Genomic DNA, 21,844 nt, shown 5'->3' with positions numbered 1-21,844 from the left:
ATGTATGCAAATTGAAAATAACACATCAATTCAACACATAGTGTATTCAACTCATAGTCTATTCACCCCATACATATCGGACAGTAACACATATTTCGGATTCTACGTAAATTTGAAGCTACAGAGGTTTTTATTTTTCACAATTGTTGGAAAAATGTGTGTAATAACGATTACGAATTAGTTTTTTCAAATGCAAGTTCTGCACAGCGAATTTCTTTCTTTTTAATAAAAAAATGCACCATTCATGTAAAATAGTCCGAAAAATATTTCTGGAGGAATCAAGAATATATTTAAAATATTTTAGGGATTATTTTTCTGCCTATTTTACATGAATAGCGCAAATTTTTATATTAAAGAAAACGAAATTAACTGTGTAGGAGTCGAATTTTCAAAAACTAATTCGGAATTATTATTGGACACATTTTTTCAAAAATTTTGAAAAAAAAGTATAGTTAAAAAATTAGGGGCCCTGGGCTTTTTTCAACCCTTAAGGGGTAACAGAAGCCGTCGTCCCTAAGGCGACAATAAAGGGGGGGGGGGTTCAATGTTCACGTTCAGATCATTAACAAGTGTCCTAGAAGTGAAGCTGTTACGGGAACCTGCAGTCTTTGAGATTCCAAAGATACAACTTTCCTGATAAATTCCCTCAAATCACTTCGCTTCAAAGCAAACTCACTTGCTTTGAATAAGTTTTCAACTTATCTCATTTCATCACTTCACGACTGAAATGAGGAAACCATTGACTCGAGATTGATTTTAAGGCATATTTGTAGCGAATTAGTAGAATGAGATTGAGATAAGAACATGAATTTCATGCAGATCCTATGCCAGACATCTCGGAAGAGGATCATTCAATGATCGACAAAATATCGAGGAATTATTTTTTATCGTCCACATGTTGTCGCACCACAAAGCGCTAATTATCAAGGAAATTAACAGGAATAGTTAATAGGAATTGGCATGAACAATCTTCCGAACATCTTGATTCCCTCTGGGAATGAAGCATTGCACAAAAAAATGTAGAAGACCTTTCTGCACTCAGAGAAAATTACTGCAATGAAGATCTCTTGATTAATCTCTTTGAATCTCCTCTTTCAAAGACATCGGTGAAAGAATCTGCAAATTCAACTCATTATGGATATCTCTATCTATTCAGTAGTAAAGTCGTCAAGTCAATTTCATTCTGGTTCAGTTTTTTTCTGTTTGGGGCATTAAGGAAGGTGGTGCATTTATGTTACAGATAAATGTGGGCTGCAAAAAAATCTCTCCCAAAATTTCGCAATCGTTTCTAGATTGTGGGATGGTACAGAGAGGGCAAATTCTAGCAAAAATTAGTGTGATCAACCCACGGGATCACACCATGGTCACGAAAAAATTCGAATGCGGTACTCGATTTTTTGGGGGAATCTCACGGAAAAGTAGCATAAGCTCTTCAAAAATTAGAGTGTCACATTCGAATTATTCGGTGGACCATGCAAATTTTTTAAGTGACCCCTGTTTCGTCCCACGGCTACGCAAAGAGATGAACGACAAAGTTTTTAAACAAGTCAAAAAAAAATTCAATTCATTTGGGGTTTTAGGTGATTAGAAAATCTGATCAAATTGCGGTTCAACGACACTTCTAGTCTATAAAACCCCTGTGACGGTTGCGATCCAAGAAACTCACTTTTAATTCAACACATTCAGTATTCCTGATTTGAAGGAAAGAAAGAAAAACAAAAATTAACAATTTTCTGTCAGTGGTCCGTTTCCCCCAGGGGTCTATTTTGCCCTACCCTCCCCTATGCAATACAAGAGCAATTTCTCACTTGTTTTTGCCTTCGAAAGAAAGCTTTGTATTTGACTAATTTTTCGATTTTCTAATTTTGTTTGCAAATGGTCTAGAATGTTATGAAACGTGAAGAAATGATGTTTTTAGGGTCATGTCTGTGTGTAAGTGACCATTTGAGTTCTTTTCTGATGAGTTTTTAGAAAAATCAACATGAATACAATGAAATTTCTAGATAAAAATCTCAAATTTTGCCTTATTGTAGTTACGATCGAGCTCAACTTTGGCGCATTGTTTCAGCCCGATCGGTCCAGAAGTTCCTGAGATACAACAACTTGTTTAAATTTCGTTTTTCCTCAATATCTCAAACCTACTGCACCAATTTCAATTTTCCTTTCGTCAAAATACTTGTCTCGTTCTCTGAGTATAGTGGCTAGCAAAACAATTTTTGAATTCGCACGGGATATTCATGTATTTTTCGCTCCGCGTACACAGACATTCAGTTAGAAGCTCAGTCAGTTCATCCGTTCAACCACTTCGCCACACGGAGATAAATATTCAGAAAAAATTACGGAGCAGTTCACGTACCGCAATGAAGAGAAGAAATCTGAAACGCTCAGTGAATTCTCAGGTTCATTACCGAACAAATTACGAAATTTTCACGTAATTTTTCCCGAAGAAGTAAAATCTTACAGAAACTTGCCGACTTCTTGTGCCTCCAAAATAAAAAATTCTTGAACGTTCAACAATTGTTATGAAGCTGGTGAGTTATTTCTACATTACGTTCCGTAAAATTTCTCAATCGTTGGGGAAAAATTACGGAACGACTGTTGTTCCTACAGTGGTGATTCATCAGACGGGTGATTAATTTTTACGGGACAAATCGTAGAATTTACGTGGCGATTTGTACAATTTTAGCTCCGACTCACACTTTTTATTGAATTTTACTTCGCTCGCAGATTACGTTTCGAAACGTGATTTTTACATTTTTTTCTGGTAATTTTTATTGAATTTTTTTCTCCGTGCATTGTACCCATCTTCATCGTAAAAAGCGACTTCCAGATTCCTCATAAAATGTCTGCATCACAACAACAGCAACAACAACAACAACAACGAAAACATTCATATTAAAAGAAATGTCTACCTTTCTTGCACTTCTTCTGAATAGTCTTGGTCTGCTCGCAAGTTTTATTGTCGCCCTTTTTCAAATTAAGTGTACGCGTTCTCATATTAGTCTTTGGATCACACTCGGACCATTGACCCTTGACGTATCTGCAGAGTGCGGCGTTGCTGCCCCCGGATGCTGCAAACAATCATCATTTTTTTTTCTCTCTCTCTCTCTCTCTCTCTCTCTCTCTCTCTCTTATTTCTTTACTTCCTCTCTTCCAGTACAATGAGAAGGACAAAGAAAAATTTGTAGAGTCAAAAAGCTCGCTTTCCAGGGTCATGCACCTCAATAATGTTTAATTGCAAAATGTGAAACAAAAGATAAAAGTGGATGAGCATTTCTTTTTCCTCCACTCGACTCTTTTTATCTTGTATTTTTTTCTATTCTCTTGTTTTTCGGTCTTATTCTGTCTTATTTTCCAATCTGCTTTATACTTACTGCGCTCCTTAGTGCCCCGAACAGTACGTACGAGTACCTCCTTGTCATCCTCCTCCCAGAGATCCGATTCAGCTCGTGTAATTGCTGTCATCGACAGGGCAACTCCAACCACAAGTATCAGACTCCACCAGAGCTTCATTTTCTACCTGAAATAAGAAGAATAAAGCTTGTAATTGATAAAAGTGCATTCATTCCCTCTCTAGCTCCCCTGTTTATCTTTATATATATATATTTTTTTTTTTTCTTGTTTCGTCTCAGTTTCAATCGTGAAGCAGACGCGTCGTTGATAAATAGGGAAGTGCAGAGGCGGCTAAATTATACTCGGGTTATATACACTTGTGCAGATGGTGGAAAGACATTTCTCTCTATAGCGCACGAAAGAACCGAGAATCGTCTTCGTCGGGGCATTAAAAAACGGTCGGGGCAACCAGAGCTGATGAAATATCGATCGACTTGGAATTTCCGGCTTATGCGGGGAATCTTGGAGAAAAGAAATTCAGCTGGGGGATTAATTCATTCGGGTTTCAGGTGGAAAATTGGGGAAAATTACTGCACATTGTTGAATATTTCGCTGAAGTTATTTCGGGGTTTACGAAGGTGATGATTTCAGTGGGAAATTCATTTTCCAGATTTGCTGCACTGAGAAAAAAAATGTTTGCCAAATATCCATTTACTTGAGAGAAGTTTTTATTCTTTCAATACCGTATTTCTCCAGTCGAGTCATTACCGAGTAATTTTTATTAGGTTTCAATTATGACAATTATATCGCTCTAGAAGACGATTATATTGGTTATGACCTGGAGTGAATTTCCTCAATAATTATAAACATTGAAAAATTGATCGAAATTCTTCCCTCTAGAAAATAAGAAATTTAGGAAAACTGAATAATCATTGAAGGAGTTCATCCAAGGCAGGGAAAGCCATATTCAGAAATTATAATTACCGTTAAATTTTGAAACTGTCATTTAGTTAACATCATTCTTAAATTTTTAATTATTTTAGTAATCATCCATTTAAATGTTCAAATTCTGATTCTTATTTTTATTTATTTTTAACGTAATTTGTCACAAGAAGCTTGTGACTGGCCATCACCCGAGGGCCTTCAGCCTGGTATTTACATATTACATACAAAGTGTTGACTTTCGATCTGATTCCTATTAATTAATAATTTAGGTAGGAAGATTGCCGATTATCTGCTCAATTGGTAATCCCTTTTAACAAATTACAGTTATTTACTTAATGGAATACGCAGTCCCATATTATGAAATAATTAATTCATCATCAATCGCAAATTTAAATTATTAATGTCATACTATTTTTATATTTTGATGAGAACAATTAAACCTTTATCAATGTAAGTCGCAAATGACTCTATTATTGATGAAATTTAATATTGATGGCCATCCCTGATCCACGGTCATGTGCAACATAGTTATCCTCTAGAAAAATATGATTGTCATAATTGAAAGCTCAGCAGGCTCGCCTGGGAATGACTCGATTGGAGAATTACGATGTTGAAAAAATAAATGCTTGTCTCAAGTAAATGAATATTTGGCTAAAATAATTTTGTTTGCAATTGATCTAGTTTTTACCTTGTAAAATAGGTCTTGAGCTCTGTAAAAAAATTATGGAGAGTAGTACTGTTGATCATAAATTTTTTACAGAGTATGAAATTTTATCGTTGAAATTGGAAATATTAAAGAATCCAGACTGAGAGAGTCGCTAAATTCCATATTATTCCATATTCAAATATTTGTGTTAAGCCAAAAAAAATTGCGCCATGTATTTTATTTATTTTTTTGGAACCGGCTTATGCCCCCCTCCCTAAGGGCTCTCCTATTAGACATGTGACCAGATCTATTAGAGTTTTCTCCACTTTTTAATCATTTTCTGTATAGAATTGCAGTGGAAATAATATTTGCATCGAATTTTAATTGATTTAATCCTTAGATAGTTGAAACGAATCAATTTGTTGCAAAGCCATTGCTTTCCAATTGAAAAAAAAAAACGTAAATGATTGGTATCTTTGTGACTCTTTGCAGTCTCCTTAACGGAATCATGTTTCTGTTTGTAAAGTTTTCATGGAGGGAGAACTGATTTTCTGGAATTGAAATTTCAAGGAATTTCGTCACTGAAAATTCATAATTTGATGAAAAAATCAATGAAAACTATCAACTTTGGTTCAATTATTCAATGAAAATTAATAGGAATCAGGGAAATGCAGATAAATAGATTCTTGAGTTTTTAATTAATTGAAAATTTATTATAATTTGCTATTGAATATTCATGTTTTCATCCAAAACTCTCATGAATTATAAATATTATTCATTGAAATTTGAAATTTAATAATTTTCAACTCCCTCAATTCAATTCAATACCGCTTCTTTGAAAATTATTACCAAATTGTCCAGCAGGGATGGCCATGAATATTAGTTTCTTTAATATTAACAGGATTTTCCAGCTTATATAGATCAAGATTTAAATATACTAATAGAAATTTAAAAATAGTAAAATAATTGGTAACCTAAATTGCTGATAAATTAAATATTAAAAATATGGAACTATAAATTTTCCATTAATTCGACAATATTAATTTCTTGTAAGGGATTTCCGATTATCCAAATAATCCTCAATCTTCCTACCTCGATTACTGATCAATGAATAATTCAAAATTTTGGATATTTAAATTGATAATTACTTCAATAATTGAAATTTAAAAGTTATATTAACTGATTGACTACTTAATAATTCAACGGTAATTGATGGATCTGGCTATCCCTGTTGTCCATGAAGCAGAATTTTCATTCGTTGTTGTTCCCTTTGCTCTCAATAAATAGTTTACATTTGTGCAGATGATGAGAATATTCCTCTTATTTATGGACGAAGAAATGAAACAATTTCTCATTGCGATATCTCGTTTACTCCATCATTTGAAGTCTCCGTTCATCCACGAAATAGTTACTCTTCTAAAGCTGTTCGCGTATCGCATTTAATGATCTCCCCGTTCGAGTTTTTTCATCAGAATCTTTCTTACAAACTTCCGAGAACTGCGTTGTCCCTAATCGGTAATTCAATGTTGTTTTTATTTTGCTTACGCGAAACACCAGAAACAGAAGACGCGGATATCTCGCTCGGCGATCAACAACAGCCGTAGTAGTATAGTAAGTAGTGAACGTTTCATTTCTTTCCACAGTCTCAATCTCCCCTTTAGGGGAGCCACTTTTTCTTCGCCCGTTCATTTTCTTTGGTATCTCTTCTCGGTAAAAAGGGGGAGCTTTTTATGGAGCTTTTTAAACCTGGAATATTCATTAGCGAGTAATTCGATTTTTCAACGTCGATTCAGTGTCGAATAGTTGTCATTACGGAACGAGGGTAATTATTATGTACTAAGAACGCCAACACGGGATTAAAATGTCGCGACCTCCTGTGACGTTAATTATCTTTTAAAGGGAACAAAAATCCACTGGTGAAGTGGTGAGACGAGTCGGGTTAGATGTGAAAACTTTGTTAATTATCGTGATTACCTGGGGAATGAGCAGTTTTGGAATGAAATTGTAGACGATTTTTCTTTTAAATAGGTGCAAATACAAGCATTATTCTCTGCATGGAGAAATTGTATTTTCCCGGGCTGTTGTAATGGGGTTTTTGCTGCTGTGGCGTTGGCGTCTGAGCCGAAGGCGAGGACTGGCCAACCACACGAGCCGAAAACCCCATCAGAACAGCCCGGGACAAGATTATTTTATAGTGACTTTCAAGTTTCCGAGGTTGGGAAGTAGGCAATACCAGTTCCCGGACGAGGAATCGTGGGAGGCAATACAGAAAAATAGTATTTTTCGTCACTGTGGGGTCAGTGTGAGGTTGTTCGTCACTCGATTGGAAATCAAGGAAGAAGTTGCTGGAAATCAAGTGATTTCCATTTCCGGTAGTATTTTCTAATGATTTCTAGAAATTATTGGAATCAGTAGAAATTATAAAGAAACCAGGTGATTTCATAAATAATTAGCAATCATCGATGAGAGTACAACCCGAATTGTTAATTCGAACTCACTCATGCGATCCCGTTTGACCCTCGTGACCTTATGTATATGTCATTTAATTCTTACTATCACATCCATAAGGCCCTTCAAACTGTTTGGTTCCTCGAATCTTACCCATATGCAATTATCAACAGAGGCCCCACGTTGGCCACGAAATCATGATTTTTCGAGTGATTTATTGAAATCAAGAAATCATCAGAAATTTTTATCGAATTTTTACCACTGCAATTTCATGGAATTTTGTCATTGAAAATTCAGAATTTCGTAGAAAAATCAAAGAGAACTGTAAATTTCAGTTCCATTTTCCCTGAAAATGAATCGAAAACCAGAAAATTCCGGTAAATATATTCTTGAATTTTGAAGACAGTGACACTGAATGCAATTTAGAGAGGAAAAAATCATGAAATATTAGGTTTCACTGAAAATTCAATGTGATTCAAATAAATTCAAATAAATTAAGGAATTCACGTCTTTATGCCGCTTAAAATTCTGAAATTTTACTGAATTTACTCTGAAACCTGAAACTGCATGATTTTTCCCTCTAAATCGCATTCAGTGTCACCACCCTGAAAATTAGTAGTCAACTATCCACGATTAACAGTGAAATCAAACCCCTATATAACGGACATTAGAGAAAACTGTATCAAAATTATCAAAAATAGTCAAAATCATACAGAAATTAAATTTTTGTGGATTCCGTCCCACCGAGGCATTGAAGGCAATGAGAGAGTCGACAGAGTGGCTGGTAATGCAACTAATGAGTACCAAAATAAATATCGTATCCATCACACCGACTACAGAAGCTCATTTAAAAGAGAAGAATACCTTCGAACAGGGAATGTGATTACGTCACCAGCGTGTGTGCAGAAAAAAAACCGAAAGGTGTAGGCTACTTCAATATGTATTACAAGAAGTCTTCAAGTCCATGGTATAAAGATTGCAAGCTCTCTAGAGAGAGCATTGTTACTGTCAACCGTATTAGAGCAAATCACTATCACCTTGGAGCCTCCTTGTATAGAATAGGTATCATCAACGATCCCAGTTGTCCATGTGGTGCAGAATCACAAGATTTCGACCATATACTATGGAAGTGCCCGAAGTACCACCAGCAGAGAATGAAATTAAACGAAAAGCTGAGAGCAAAGAACTGCCCCCCCCCTTCGCCGCAAAAAAATTTGCGGAGGCAACAGACTATAAATATGTAGAGCAGATATGTAATTTTCTTAAAGAATGTGATTTAAAAGTGTAGAATTATATTTTAAAAAAAATGTTATTATGCTGGAAGGACGAAAAATTAGAATGCTATGAAATATGCTAAACCAATAACTGTTATAGGCGAGGGGTACACCCAATATTGGTGTAATAAGCAGCAGTGTAAATAATTCAATTCAGAGTTGAGCACTTTAAACGATAAAAAAAATGTCCATGAAATTTCATTTTTTTCTAACAGTGTAGAAATTACGAACAATAAAAAAATCATGATTTCTAATGCTTATTGAGAAATCGCAGAAATCATTCAAGAAATCACAGAAAATCATCCCATTCTGAAAATCACTGAGACGCCCGATTGAGGAGTGACTATAGATAGTCGCTCGGTTCGTATTGAAGATGGGTTCAATCGCATTAGTAGTTTCGGAGATATTTGACTTTTTCGAAAAATCTTTTATATGTAATATCTTCAAAACTAAACCGATTTAACTTTTTTTTTTAAATATTGGTTTCGATACCTTCTATCTAAATCAATCAAAACATCTACCCATTCATACAAAGTTTTCGAGATATTCTTGTTTTTCTGTTTTTTCATAAAAAAAACTTTATAATCGCTCTAGCTTTTGCAAAAATCGAGATATTAGTTCATTTCTTCTGATTTTCAGTAGAAATTTTCTTGAAATAACAGAAAACTTAAATCATTCATGGAGAAATTCTCAATTCATTCATGGAGAAAAAAATTTTCTGGGATTTCTTCTGGAAACTTTAGAAATTTTTTTCCCCGTCTTTTAATGTATTCAAATGCCTTTCAATTTTTGTTTCCTGAACATTACACTAAGATACCTCAGCATCGAGAATCGCAATGAGGTGCATCGACTCTTCCATTGACTTGTTTACTTTTAATTATGGTGAATTATGCAAAAGAGAACCCATTGAATTAACTTAATGGGGTGTTCTGAGAAAACGACTACAACTCAGAGTTTTCAGAGTTTGCGTGGGTGAAATCGTGGAATAAAGGAACAAGTTGTTTGTTCTATCGGGACATATGACAACATAATACTTCTCGTAGTCCCCCCGATAAATCTTTCAATATCGAAATAAGTAGGTGAAAAAGTACTCCGGAGTAAGCCATGGGAGAGCCAGAAAAATTCTCCTGAAACACAAGAGAAGTAACCTTCGGGCTTACTCGAGTTATTTCTCCGATTTTTTTCCTCGTATACAAGTATCGAGGAAAAAAGTTTCATCGGTCTTCTTGAGAACTAATGGACGAACGAAGGCTTTCCGATACTGGTTGAGACCGGAAATTTCGCTGGCTTTTTGATGGCGTCGAGCTACCCGATAACTTCCTGATGCTGCCTCCGAGAAATATAATTTCGTTAATTAAAAATCTGATTTTGTAAAATCAAACTAATCCTCTCTTCGTAATTTTCTCTACTAATCAGATGAAGAAACTGTTTCTCAAGTTTTTTCCTGGAAACTTCATTGAGAGGAAAATAAAAATGTTTAGGAGCTGTTGTTTGCAGGGATGGAGAAAGTGAGGAAGAATTATCCAGAAAATCTCAACAAATTTTCCTGTCCGAACGTCCGGAAGGTAACTGTCGAGCGAAATGTAATTAAATAAAAAATACTTTAAGGATATCCAAGTACTTCGTTCAACTTAACAACTTGTTTTCAAGCAATCACGAAGGGGATAAATTGCTCTCTTCCATTGAAAGAAACATTACATTTCATCAACAATTGAATAAGTCATAAACATTTAAAAAAGTCAGAAGTATTTACTCTAGTTCTTTCTCCTCTTCATATACTTGAATTTTCCTGATTTCTATTCACTTTTGAGGAGCATGGAAAGAAATCAGCAGCGAAGTGGTCAAACGGTTTAAGTCAATTGAGTCTTGAGTTGAGTTTTTCTGAAATATTTCAGAATTTAAGGCAGATAGCGAAATTTTTATAATAACCTTTTTTTGTAGAGCGAATTGGGGGCTACTAAAAAGGTTATGAGAAAAATTTTGCTATCTCCCTTAGATTTCGAGATATTCATTGAAAACTGGCTAATAGCTAAAATCGACTTAAACCGTTTGACCACTTCGCTACTGAAATATACTTGAATTGAGTATATTTTCTATCAGAATGAAGTATATGCATAAGTCTGATTCAAGAATAAAATATACTTAATTCAAGTATATTTTATACTCGAATGGGGGATGGGTGTTTCAATTCGAGGATGATTATTTCGTATCAGCCCGGGTTGTACCAAGCGCTCTCATGTGTAATATAAGGGTCAGACACGAAGTGTGAGAATATAAGGGTCCTAAAGTGGAGGTTAAAAAATGAAGGTCGGAATATTAGAGTCAAAAACTGAGAGCCTGAATGTAAAGGTGAAGGAATGAGGGTCAGAATATTAGGATAAAAAAATTAGGGTCAGATAATAAAAGTAAAAAAAGTGGATGTCAGGCAATGAGGGTCATATAAGGGCTAAAAAAAGGGGGAATCAAGCATAATATATGACTTATATTTAGATACTTATTGCCTGACATCCACTTTTTTACTTTTATATTTTGACCCTAATGTTTCGATCCTAATATTCTGACCCTCATTTTTTAACTTCCACTTTTTGACCCTTACATTCTGACACTTAATGCCTGAGCCTTATATTATACTTAATGTGGCTCTACCCTTACGGTAAATTCAAAGATTATTGAAAACTGCAAAAAAATTGCAGAAAACTCGATTAGATTCGGAATTCTTTTTTTTTCTGAATTTAATTATCGTTTTGGTTTTTTAAAGAAGAAATGTTTATAAATCAGGATTTAACCCAGTGTCTTATGTGAAAATCAACATTTCTATTGTAATCAAAGATTAAAATCTGAATTTTCTTTCATTAGATGTGAAAAAATAAAGAATTTTTTTGACACTTCATAAAAAATAATCCACCGGTTTGCAAACAAGTATTATTATTCATTTATAAGAGGGAAATGTTTGAAAAAATATCAATATTTTGCGAAATTTAATTTAGATAATACTGACTGGGTTTAAACTGATGATATTCAAAAGTACAGGGTAGCCCGGCCGAAGACTAGAGCTACTTTAAGGGGTAACGGAAGGCCACCGTTTCCCTGAAATTTTCAAACAAATTTCCGGCGCAAAGTTATTAATTTTTTTGGCATCCAAAGCATATTGATCTTCATCATTACCTCCTGGAGATTAATGTGCTTTGATTTGTAAAACTATGAATAACTTTCGGCAGGAAATTTGTTAAAAAATTTGGACAATTAAGGGCATTCTGTTACCCTTTAAGAGGGCTTGCTATAACCCGGCCTAACAGAAAAGAATCATCTTCGAATTGAAATACTCAATTCAGGTATATTTTTCTCCGTGAATAATAGAACTGAAATTTACACAATATTATTGATTTTTCCCGGAAATTTCCAATAAAAAAAATGAAATTCCTTGCAATTTTAGTACAACAATAATGCGATAAAAATATGCAAAAAATTTATCAGAAATTTCAACCAAAAATTTCCTACAGTGTTTTTTGTACAGTGTTTGGGTGAGCAAATCGATCGCCGTTAAAGTAGTATATGACTTCAATTTTCAAGATTAAAATTTGGAATAAATTCTAAACAAAAGTTGATATGAATAGAAACATTCTGGTGGAGTTTGTGCTCAATGGAGTTTTTTCACAAATATTTCTCCAATAGTAGAAAAATGAAAGAAGAAAATCTTTTCATGGTTTTCTCTTCATTTTTCTGATATTCGGTCGTACTTTTAAAGAAATAAACATTATTCCAGTGAAATTTCTATTAGAGAAAAATTTGTGGAAAAAGGTCGTATGCACCAAAAAAATCATTCTATCATTCTAGAGAGCTCAAATCGTCTAGATTCCATGTTTCGTAGATTACACGAAGAGAAATGTTCAGTAAAAATTACAGAACTCGAAGTTCGCTCACCGATTACGGAATCGACTCATAAAATTTAAGTGACGGTATTGTACTTTTTCACAGGAGATTCAAGTAAAAATTAAGGAATGCTCTGGAAAAATTCCGTAAAATCTCCTACAACCACATTACCCTCCGGAATAACGAAAAATATACGTAATTTTTATTGAATATTTCTCTCCGTATAGAAACCTTTTTCCACTTCGTTGACCTAAAAATCCCAAAATGGTCAATACGGTATTTTTCCATTTAGCACACGATATAATGAATGAAAAGAGAGGGATCCTATGCAAATGTTATATTTTGCATTGACCCATTGTATCGAAATAATCCTATGAAAATTGGACGCTCGACAAATCGAAGCAAGAGGTCGAGGAACGAAAAACTATTCTGACGAGACGACGAACTATACTCGTTCCGGACTATTGTATACCAAAGAACTATTGTTAGAGAAGTCTGTTGGCACCGAGAGACGCAGACGATTTGCCCAGACAAATCTATGAATGATTTCAATGCACCCTTCAATGCCCCCTCGAGCACTGCCAACATCTTCAATTCGCCATGAAGACCGGAATGAATTCAAAAGAAAGTTATAAGCTTCCACATTTCATGACAACGTACAGCATTTCAGCTCTAGCTGTAATATTATTCAACTTATTGGCAGAACAAACGAAAGAAAAAAAAACAATTCAATGATTACTTTTTATTTGTCCAAAGACTTCTTCACTGAGAGAAAAATCTGAAGTTCGATTTACAATAAGAAAATAGTTGAGGCAGATTTGGTGAACGATACGATTTTTTTTTGTATGCGGCACATAACATTATAGTAACTTCACAAGCGTAATTTTTGCAAATCAAAATGCAGTTAAACTAACCAAAGTTCAAAAGTAACCACGACAAATCTATCGTGAGTAGAACTATAAAATAGTTGCAATGACTACATTCCATTTTAGTAATTACTTCTCCGGCCACAGTTACCGTAATCCATGCAAAATTGTTGAAAACTTTTTGACTATAATTCGATGGTGATGGAATACAGTCAGAAGAATCATATTTTTCTCTCAGTGTTGTTACTCATTACTAATGAGTTCGCAATCTGCTTCCAACCGGATGGAATTACAAAAGTATTATTCAAATGACTAGGGTGTGATGAAAATACATGGGTGAATTGAATTGTTAAGTCAGAGACCGAGCTGCAGTAATTTCATTCAGGTTTATTTAATTTCTTTTGATCAATTTTGAGTATTGGTCGGTTTTCAATGAATATCTCGGAATTCAAGGCAAATAGCAAAATTCTTGTTATAACGTTTTTTGTAGAGTGAATTAATTGCTACAAAAAAGTCTATAATGAAAATTTCGCTATCTCCCTTAGATTCGGAGATACGGTAACCAGACCAGTATAGAGACGGTCAAGGTCAATTTGAAGTCCGTCGAGAGATAAAAAATTGATAAATCATCTAACTACGCCGACGATGGGTTCTATACCTCAGAAAATATATGAATTATGGGACAATAATGATTTGAAGTGGAAACAATGAAGGAATAAATGGTAAAAAGACGAAAAAGAGGGATTCAGTCTAAACACCCAATAGATAGACGACTGGCCAGAAGATAGACGGTGGGTTACCAATAAATAGACGGTCATATTTAATAGTTATTCAAACAAATTCAGTAACGAAGTAGTAAAACGGTATAAGTCAATTTTGACTATTCACCAGTTTTCAACGAATATCTCGGAATCTGAGGCAGATAGCAAAATGTTTGTTATATTTTTTTTTTGTGGAGCCGATTGAGAGCTATAAGGAATGTAATTGCGAAAATTTCGCTATCTCCCTTAGATTCGGAACTATTCCTCAAAAACTAAACTGGGAGATAAGTCGAGTTAAAACGTTTTATCACTTCACTACTGAATCCATCATTCTGCATGTTTAAAAATGACGAATGATCCTTTTCGATAATAATAATCAATCAGATACCGTGTTTATTTTTCCTGATAACTGTTTTTTCACATTGTTCCGTTAATACCGCGTGACTTTTGTCTAACTACACTGAGAGAAAAACAAACACGTTGTCAAACAAGTCTTATTTGAGCCAACAACATCGCTAGTTGAAAATTGCTAAAAGAGAATTTGTTTGGTTCGAATTGGAAAGTCTCGAACATGAATTGCTCTGCTTTCGACAGCAACGAAATATTTGGCTCATGAGGCGGATAATTCACGCCCGACGGTGCCTTTTCAGAATGAAAATATCTCATATAGAGTAAAATTTATCAACAAATATTTTATCCCCAAGTTATAAAATTGCTATCATATCATTATTATTGTTTCATTTAAGAGTTCATTTCTTGTCTGTGATTGTTAGACAGCCGAAACGAAAAACTACTATCCCTTATTTCGCATAAAACGAAGATTTTTCGGGAGCAAACTACGTATGGGAGTATCTAATAATGCAGGAGTAGTGCTAGAAATAACATTTCTTGCGTGTACAGAGAAACCATTTTTTTTTAAACTATTAAATCTATTTTTGCGACAAAAATTTTTCATTCCGGCGCACTCCCTGTCTGTTTGGCACAAAAAAAATTCTTTTGATAATTTTCAAAAAACTATTTTCTTGGCACAAGTAAGACTTGTTTAAGAGCTTTGTCGTTTTTCTTTCAGTACACCGTCACTGAGGGCCAATACTGTGCGTCGCGATAATTGTTTTTTTTTATGTTTAAAATGGTCATCAATAAAAAATAAGACAAATAGGAAATTGCTCTTGTATCGTATATAGTATAGTTATTTTTGCTAATAAATTAGCAATATGCTTCCGAATGATTATTTTGTACATATTGTATAATTCATTGTTTATTTCATCTTATTAGATTGGAAATGATTTTCTGTTATCTAATTTTGGCAGATTTTCACCTTGGTTGAAGGTTATCGTCATTATTATTCCTATTATCCCTTTTCTATACAACCGATTGTTTTTTTTTACAGTTCTATCTCTCCCCTCAGCTCCTCGATAAAATGTTAATAGAAAAATGTTATTTACACATACTTGAATGAATTTGAAATTTCTCATTTGGAGAAACTATCAGGAAGCTAACTTTCAGGAAAATTCATGAGAAATTCAAAATTTTCAACAATCATCACAAAAATCAAATCAATCAATATAGCTATCGTATTCATCTTTTAACTTCGACTTAGTGGCATTAAAACAAACATTTCAAGTTATAATTGAATTTATTTGAAGGATGATATTCAAAGATATCCCTGGAATAGTGATTTTCAAAAAATACAAAATTTTTGAAAATTTTCGAATAAATCAAAATGACGATTATTGCTATCGCTTTCATGTTCGAACTCGGTTAAAGAGATATGAAGGAAATCATCTTTTTCAAAAGCAATTTTTCCTCTCAGTGTGACTGTTTGCAAAAAAATCAATTAGTGATGCCGTGAGACATTTCACGAGACCTCACACAATGTGTAGAATTGTGGTGTTTGGTGATTCCCTGGTACAATCAACAAATATTTGTTTTCATGGTTTTGCCAGCGAAAAATATCCAGGCGAACGAGGAATATGTGAAAAATTTTTTTTTATTGTACCATGCGGCGATGGATACCACAATTGAGTTATTGCAGGAATTTTTTTTTTCCATGGAATAATGAAACGCGAAAATTGAGCGAAAAATATGGGGTCCCTATGTTCTAGCTTTTTTCTATACTGAGAGAAAAATGTTCTAATATGTAGACCATAGTAGAAATTATGAGAAAAGAAGTAAACTATTGAGCGAAATAAATTATTTTGATTTGCTTCAATCTTAGAATGTTTGCGCTTCACGGAACTCGAGTAAATTCTCATTTACCACTATCGTTTCACGTTACATCATGAGTATATTACGTATTGAAATATTGAAAGTGCATAAAAAAATCTTGAAAACAATAAATACTTGAAGGTTGACGATTCTTCTATACTGTTAAAGTTTTTTTTTTTATTTCATGGAAGATATTACAACAAGACAAGATTTCCTGAAATTTCACAGAAACGTGAAGACAATAAAAATTTCCCAAATTTGGCAAATTTTCGGAAAATTTAGACGAAAATGTTTAACAGTGTATCGTTATGAGATTTTTTTACTAGTATGGAGCCAACCACACAATAAAAAAACCATAATGCCAGCCCGAGCGAATACAAATCCGCGAACGAGAAAAAATGAAGCACAGTACGGAAATAGTATATTTCGTCATCAGGCCGAAAAAAACTTTTCTGGCGAATATGAGATTTGCAGCACGAGCCGAAGGCGAGGGCTGCAATCATATTTGTCAGAAAAGTTTTTTTTGGCCGTATGACAAAGAATATTTTTCGTCATGACGGCCGTAGGCAGAGAAGTCCGTGAAACGCTGCCTTACGGCCGGAATGACAAAAAGTGATTTCTGCGGTGAGTCAATCAAAAAGGACGTCGTTATTCCCTGATAGAAAATAGTATTTCTCCGGGCTGCTGCGATGGGGTTTTTTACTCGTGTGGTTGGCTAGTCCTCGCCTTCGGCTCGGACGCCAACGCCACACGAGTAAAAAAATCCCATGGCAGCTGCCCGGGACAAGATTTTTTTGTAGTGATTTTCAAGTTTTCGAGTTTAGGAAGTATGCAATACCAATTCTCAGATGAGAAATCGTGAGAAACAGTACAGAAAAATTATTTATATTGCGATGTTTCTTTCTTGGAACAAGTATTACATACTTGAATCAAATAGAACATTTCTTGACGTCAAGGCATCTGTTATTGTGAACGAATGCAATTTTTTTTATTCAAAAAATATAAACTTCTTTCAACTCGATGACATCTTACTACAATCTCAAAACTTTTTCCACGTAACAATATTCATCCTGATTCGACATACGAAATGCTCACTTCTCTTATAATTTACCTGGAACAACGTATGATTGTGAATCAAATAGAACCATGAGAACCATGAGAATCATTTTGATTTTTGAGCAAACCAACCAATTTCTGGAGTTAGCAAATTTTTGGCTGGAAAGAAATTAAATACTCTCATTATTGCGACAAATAAACCGAACTTCAATTCTAGAGGAGTTCGATTTCTCCTAATCAAATGTATCTCAAGAAGAGAGAACTGGTATTCACTATGAAATCATATTTATTTGAAAATTAACAACCAAAAAATAATTAGTTCGAATAAAATTCTCTTGATAAAATTAAATTTTTCTGTGTGTTGACTTGTAAAAAATTGCTGAACCATGTTCGTGAAAACTTCAGTTATTTTTCCGTCAGTTTTACTAATAAAATGTCCCGTGATTTGCACGATTTACCCCTCGGCAACTGAATATTTCACGCCAACCCAAAAATAAATTTAAAAACCTAACCAGAAAATAAATTTGAGGCCTCAAGGATCTACTTTACCACTCGCATTACCCTGAAAATAACCCCTAACTCGAGGGGTGAGTCTCACGGAAACCGAAAATTCGAGCAACTATTGAGAGTGGGAGTAACTCCCTGCGGGTAAACAGCGTAAGGTGACCTTCCTAAATCACTCGTCCCGCATATACATTCTCGCACGGATTATCTCGGAGACCATCTGAGGCACTCCACGCTGGCTGGGGAAGTTGTCCTCAACATCTTCCAATTTCCCATATAACACCAACAACCCAGATTTCCATTACTTCCTCCAACGTCTTTTTTCCTCCCACCTCTCGGATAACCTCCTCAGGTCATGTGTTTTCAAATTCTGGGCTGAATTATGGCCCCCAGGATTCCCGAATATAGTTTTCCCAAGGGCATTAAGCATGTTTATGCATTTTTCGAAGATCGAATTTGTTCGTGTTTGAGAAAATTTCTGTAATTTTTCGGACTGATGGGGAAACTTATAAAATAACCATAGATATCCAAGTACTTTGGCGATTTTTTCGCCAGTGAAATACTTTTATATTTTTGTAGTCGAACATCAGAGTTTTCATTTGAGCCCCACTTGACCCTAAGTTTCCGGACATTCTACAATGATTTTATTATTTAAAATTTGCAGTTCTGAATTTGAATCTCGATAATGAACCGCTGGAAAACATTTAAAAAAACTGAAAAAAATTGAAAAGTTTACTTTCGGAGGAAGTTTGATGAAATAATTAGAAAAGTACTAGAGGAGATTTTAGCATTTGTCAAGTATAAATTATCATGTTTTCCAAAAATCAACGGATTTCAAAAAATCGAAAATGGTTGTATTGTCAAGATTTCAAACAACATTTTTTGTTCGAAAGTTTTTTTATACCAATCAAGATGACGGCAATAAACGCATTTTAACAATTAAATTGGTAATAACTATTGAATTCCTAACTTATTCACAAAAAAATACATATTCGGTTTCAGGACATCAAAATACATCAGATACCCAAATTTCAAGACTTTACATCGATTTTATACCTTTTGGCCTCGATGCATAAACTATGTGATGTTAAGTCTAACTGCTGTATAAAGGATGGAGACGCTTAGAATTTTTTTAATCGTAAGGATTGTCGCAAATTGGATTTTTAAAAAAATATCCGGATGTTCTAGAAAATTTGAGAATTTATTCAAATTTTCTGTAAAACCGGAGAATTTTCCGAAATTTTCAAGATAAACGAAGGAATAGAATAGAATTTTATTTAATTGGTGCTACAATTACTATTTTACATCTACACAAGCCTCTCCTTCTCAAAACAATAATAACATGAATAGATAAATACAAAATACAAAAATTGCTTTAGGTAAATGCAAAAATTGCTTTACCTAAATGCAGCCAACATACAGAATACCTAATATATAAGACAAACAGATAGTGCCAGAAAACAGTGCGGACCTATACCATCGTCACTCCCCTCCCCGCGATCCGCGAGTAAGAAAGCACTTAATAAATGAATAATATATATTAAGAAACATTTTTAAGACATCGCGACGAAATTTAAGAAAATTTTCGCGAATTGGCAACAATGACAAATGCTGCAGACGTGTCCGTTTCTGATGTCCCATCCTGCCACTGATTCGGCTACCTCTGCATCGCCCATGTCTTCCGATGTCACTCTCGTGCCTTCGCTTCTCTTTAGCCCCTTCCACGCTACTCCGCTCGCTGTTTCCAAGCCTCCCTCAATGACCAAAAGTTGTTGCCAGTAATGCTTTTACAACTGCCAAATTCTTAAAAAATTTGCATTTATTCTCGTGGCAGAACTATCCATCACAGCCACCGCTTCCTCTAGCTCTCACTTTCCTCTTGATTTATAGTGGAGGTGAATTCTTCTTTCTGGTCGTAGCCTCTGTGTATGCGTGTTCAGCCTCTATTCCATTTCTGTCTCTAAATCGTATTGTTAAGAAAGCCCAGAGAACTTTACCATGCCGAAAATAGCATCTACCTCTTCCATATCTGCATCCTTCTCCCACTACCTTCGCAATGCCGCCTCTCTGTGTCCATTTCCTAGCCACTACGCTTGGTCTTCCACCAACTATGTCACTTATTGTTGATAATTTTCTGTAATTCACACTCTGCCTTATATCTTCTGCCTCTGTCTTTCATCGCTCGTTATTTCTCTCCGATGGCTTGCGCTTCTATTGGATTATCTTTCTATATGTTTCTGTTGCGTTGTTCGACTCTCTGCTCTGGGTCGCTTTTGCCTCCTGGTNGTGCCAGAAAACAGTGCGGACCTATACCATCGTCACTCCCCTCCCCGCGATCCGCGAGTAAGAAAGCACTTAATAAATGAATAATATATATTAAGAAACATTTTTAAGACATCGCGACGAAATTTAAGAAAATTTTCGCGAATTGGCAACAATGACAAATGCTGCAGACGTGTCCGTTTCTGATGTCCCATCCTGCCACTGATTCGGCTACCTCTGCATCGCCCATGTCTTCCGATGTCACTCTCGTGCCTTCGCTTCTCTTTAGCCCCTTCCACGCTACTCCGCTCGCTGTTTCCAAGCCTCCCTCAATGACCAAAAGTTGTTGCCAGTAATGCTTTTACAACTGCCAAATTCTTAAAAAATTTGCATTTATTCTCGTGGCAGAACTATCCATCACAGCCACCGCTTCCTCTAGCTCTCACTTTCCTCTTGATTTATAGTGGAGGTGAATTCTTCTTTCTGGTCGTAGCCTCTGTGTATGCGTGTTCAGCCTCTATTCCATTTCTGTCTCTAAATCGTATTGTTAAGAAAGCCCAGAGAACTTTACCATGCCGAAAATAGCATCTACCTCTTCCATATCTGCATCCTTCTCCCACTACCTTCGCAATGCCGCCTCTCTGTGTCCATTTCCTAGCCACTACGCTTGGTCTTCCACCAACTATGTCACTTATTGTTGATAATTTTCTGTAATTCACACTCTGCCTTATATCTTCTGCCTCTGTCTTTCATCGCTCGTTATTTCTCTCCGATGGCTTGCGCTTCTATTGGATTATCTTTCTATATGTTTCTGTTGCGTTGTTCGACTCTCTGCTCTGGGTCGCTTTTGCCTCCTGGTCATGCTGTTCAACCTAACCTTGCTTATCTAATTGCCACTTTTTTCTCTTCTATCTCTCCACTTCTCATGATTTTTCGGGAAAACATTTCATTTTGACTATCACTACCAATAATAGCCCCCCTTAACCACTTCTTTCAATTATTACTTCCTCTTTTACCCCGAAATTAGGAATTTTTCTCTTCCCGATGGGCTCATGCCCACCTCACGCCGCCATCTTCCGATAAACGAAGGATTTTATAGGATTTTCTGTAAAACCAGAGAATTTTCTCGAATGTTCTATAAAAATCTGGAAAATTTTCTAAAATTTTCTACAAAAACGCAGAATTTTCTCAAATTTCCTAGACAAAGGGAAATTTTTTTCGAATTTTCTAGAAAAATCTAGAATTTTTTAGAATTTTCTAAAAAAAATCTAAATTTTTTTTTTAGAAGCCCGGCGGCTTGGCGCAGGTAGGTAAGTTCGTTGCCTCACATGCGAAAGGTTCCGAGTTCAAATCCCGGCCGGATAGAATGGTGCGATCTAACCATTTAAAGTCTTGATCATCATCGCAGTATACCCTAACTGGGTTGAAACGATGTAAAATAACGTTAAAAAAAAAGATTTTTTTAGAATTTCGACGGATGGCGCTTACCCCGTAGGGGTAACTCTGCGAATGACCAACATGCGCCAACATGAAATTAAAGACGTGTCCACGTAAAAAATAATCTATTCACACGTACGTACATACAGAACGTCGGACGTATCACATTTGCATTTCAATCCAGGAAATGCATTATCATTTGAATGATAATCTGCGGAGAGATAAAAGCCCATT

The 21,844-nt window shown here is 35.1% G+C and overlaps 1 protein-coding gene across 2 annotated transcripts in view; it reads right to left on the bottom strand.

The window, feature by feature from the left end:
* LOC107039338 overlaps positions 1-21,844 on the bottom strand; it is a 45,845-nt gene that overhangs the window by 6,496 nt on the left and 17,505 nt on the right. For both annotated transcript variants that reach the window (XM_015258903.2, XM_015258904.2), the window contains exons 2-3: positions 3,375-3,520; positions 2,913-3,071 (exon numbers count right to left, since the gene is read on the bottom strand). In XM_015258903.2, coding sequence (XP_015114389.1) covers positions 2,913-3,071; positions 3,375-3,513 — 298 coding nt within the window. In that variant the 5' untranslated portion in view covers positions 3,514-3,520. The remainder of the gene's footprint in view (positions 1-2,912; positions 3,072-3,374; positions 3,521-21,844) is intronic.

Source organism: Diachasma alloeum, unplaced genomic scaffold, assembly GCF_001412515.2.
Source record: "Diachasma alloeum isolate Michigan unplaced genomic scaffold, Dall2.0 Dall_scaffold_00296, whole genome shotgun sequence".
Taxonomy (NCBI): Eukaryota; Metazoa; Arthropoda; class Insecta; order Hymenoptera; family Braconidae; genus Diachasma; species Diachasma alloeum.
Note: the sequence above shows the minus strand (reverse complement) of the source record. Positions and strands in the feature narration are given on the sequence as shown.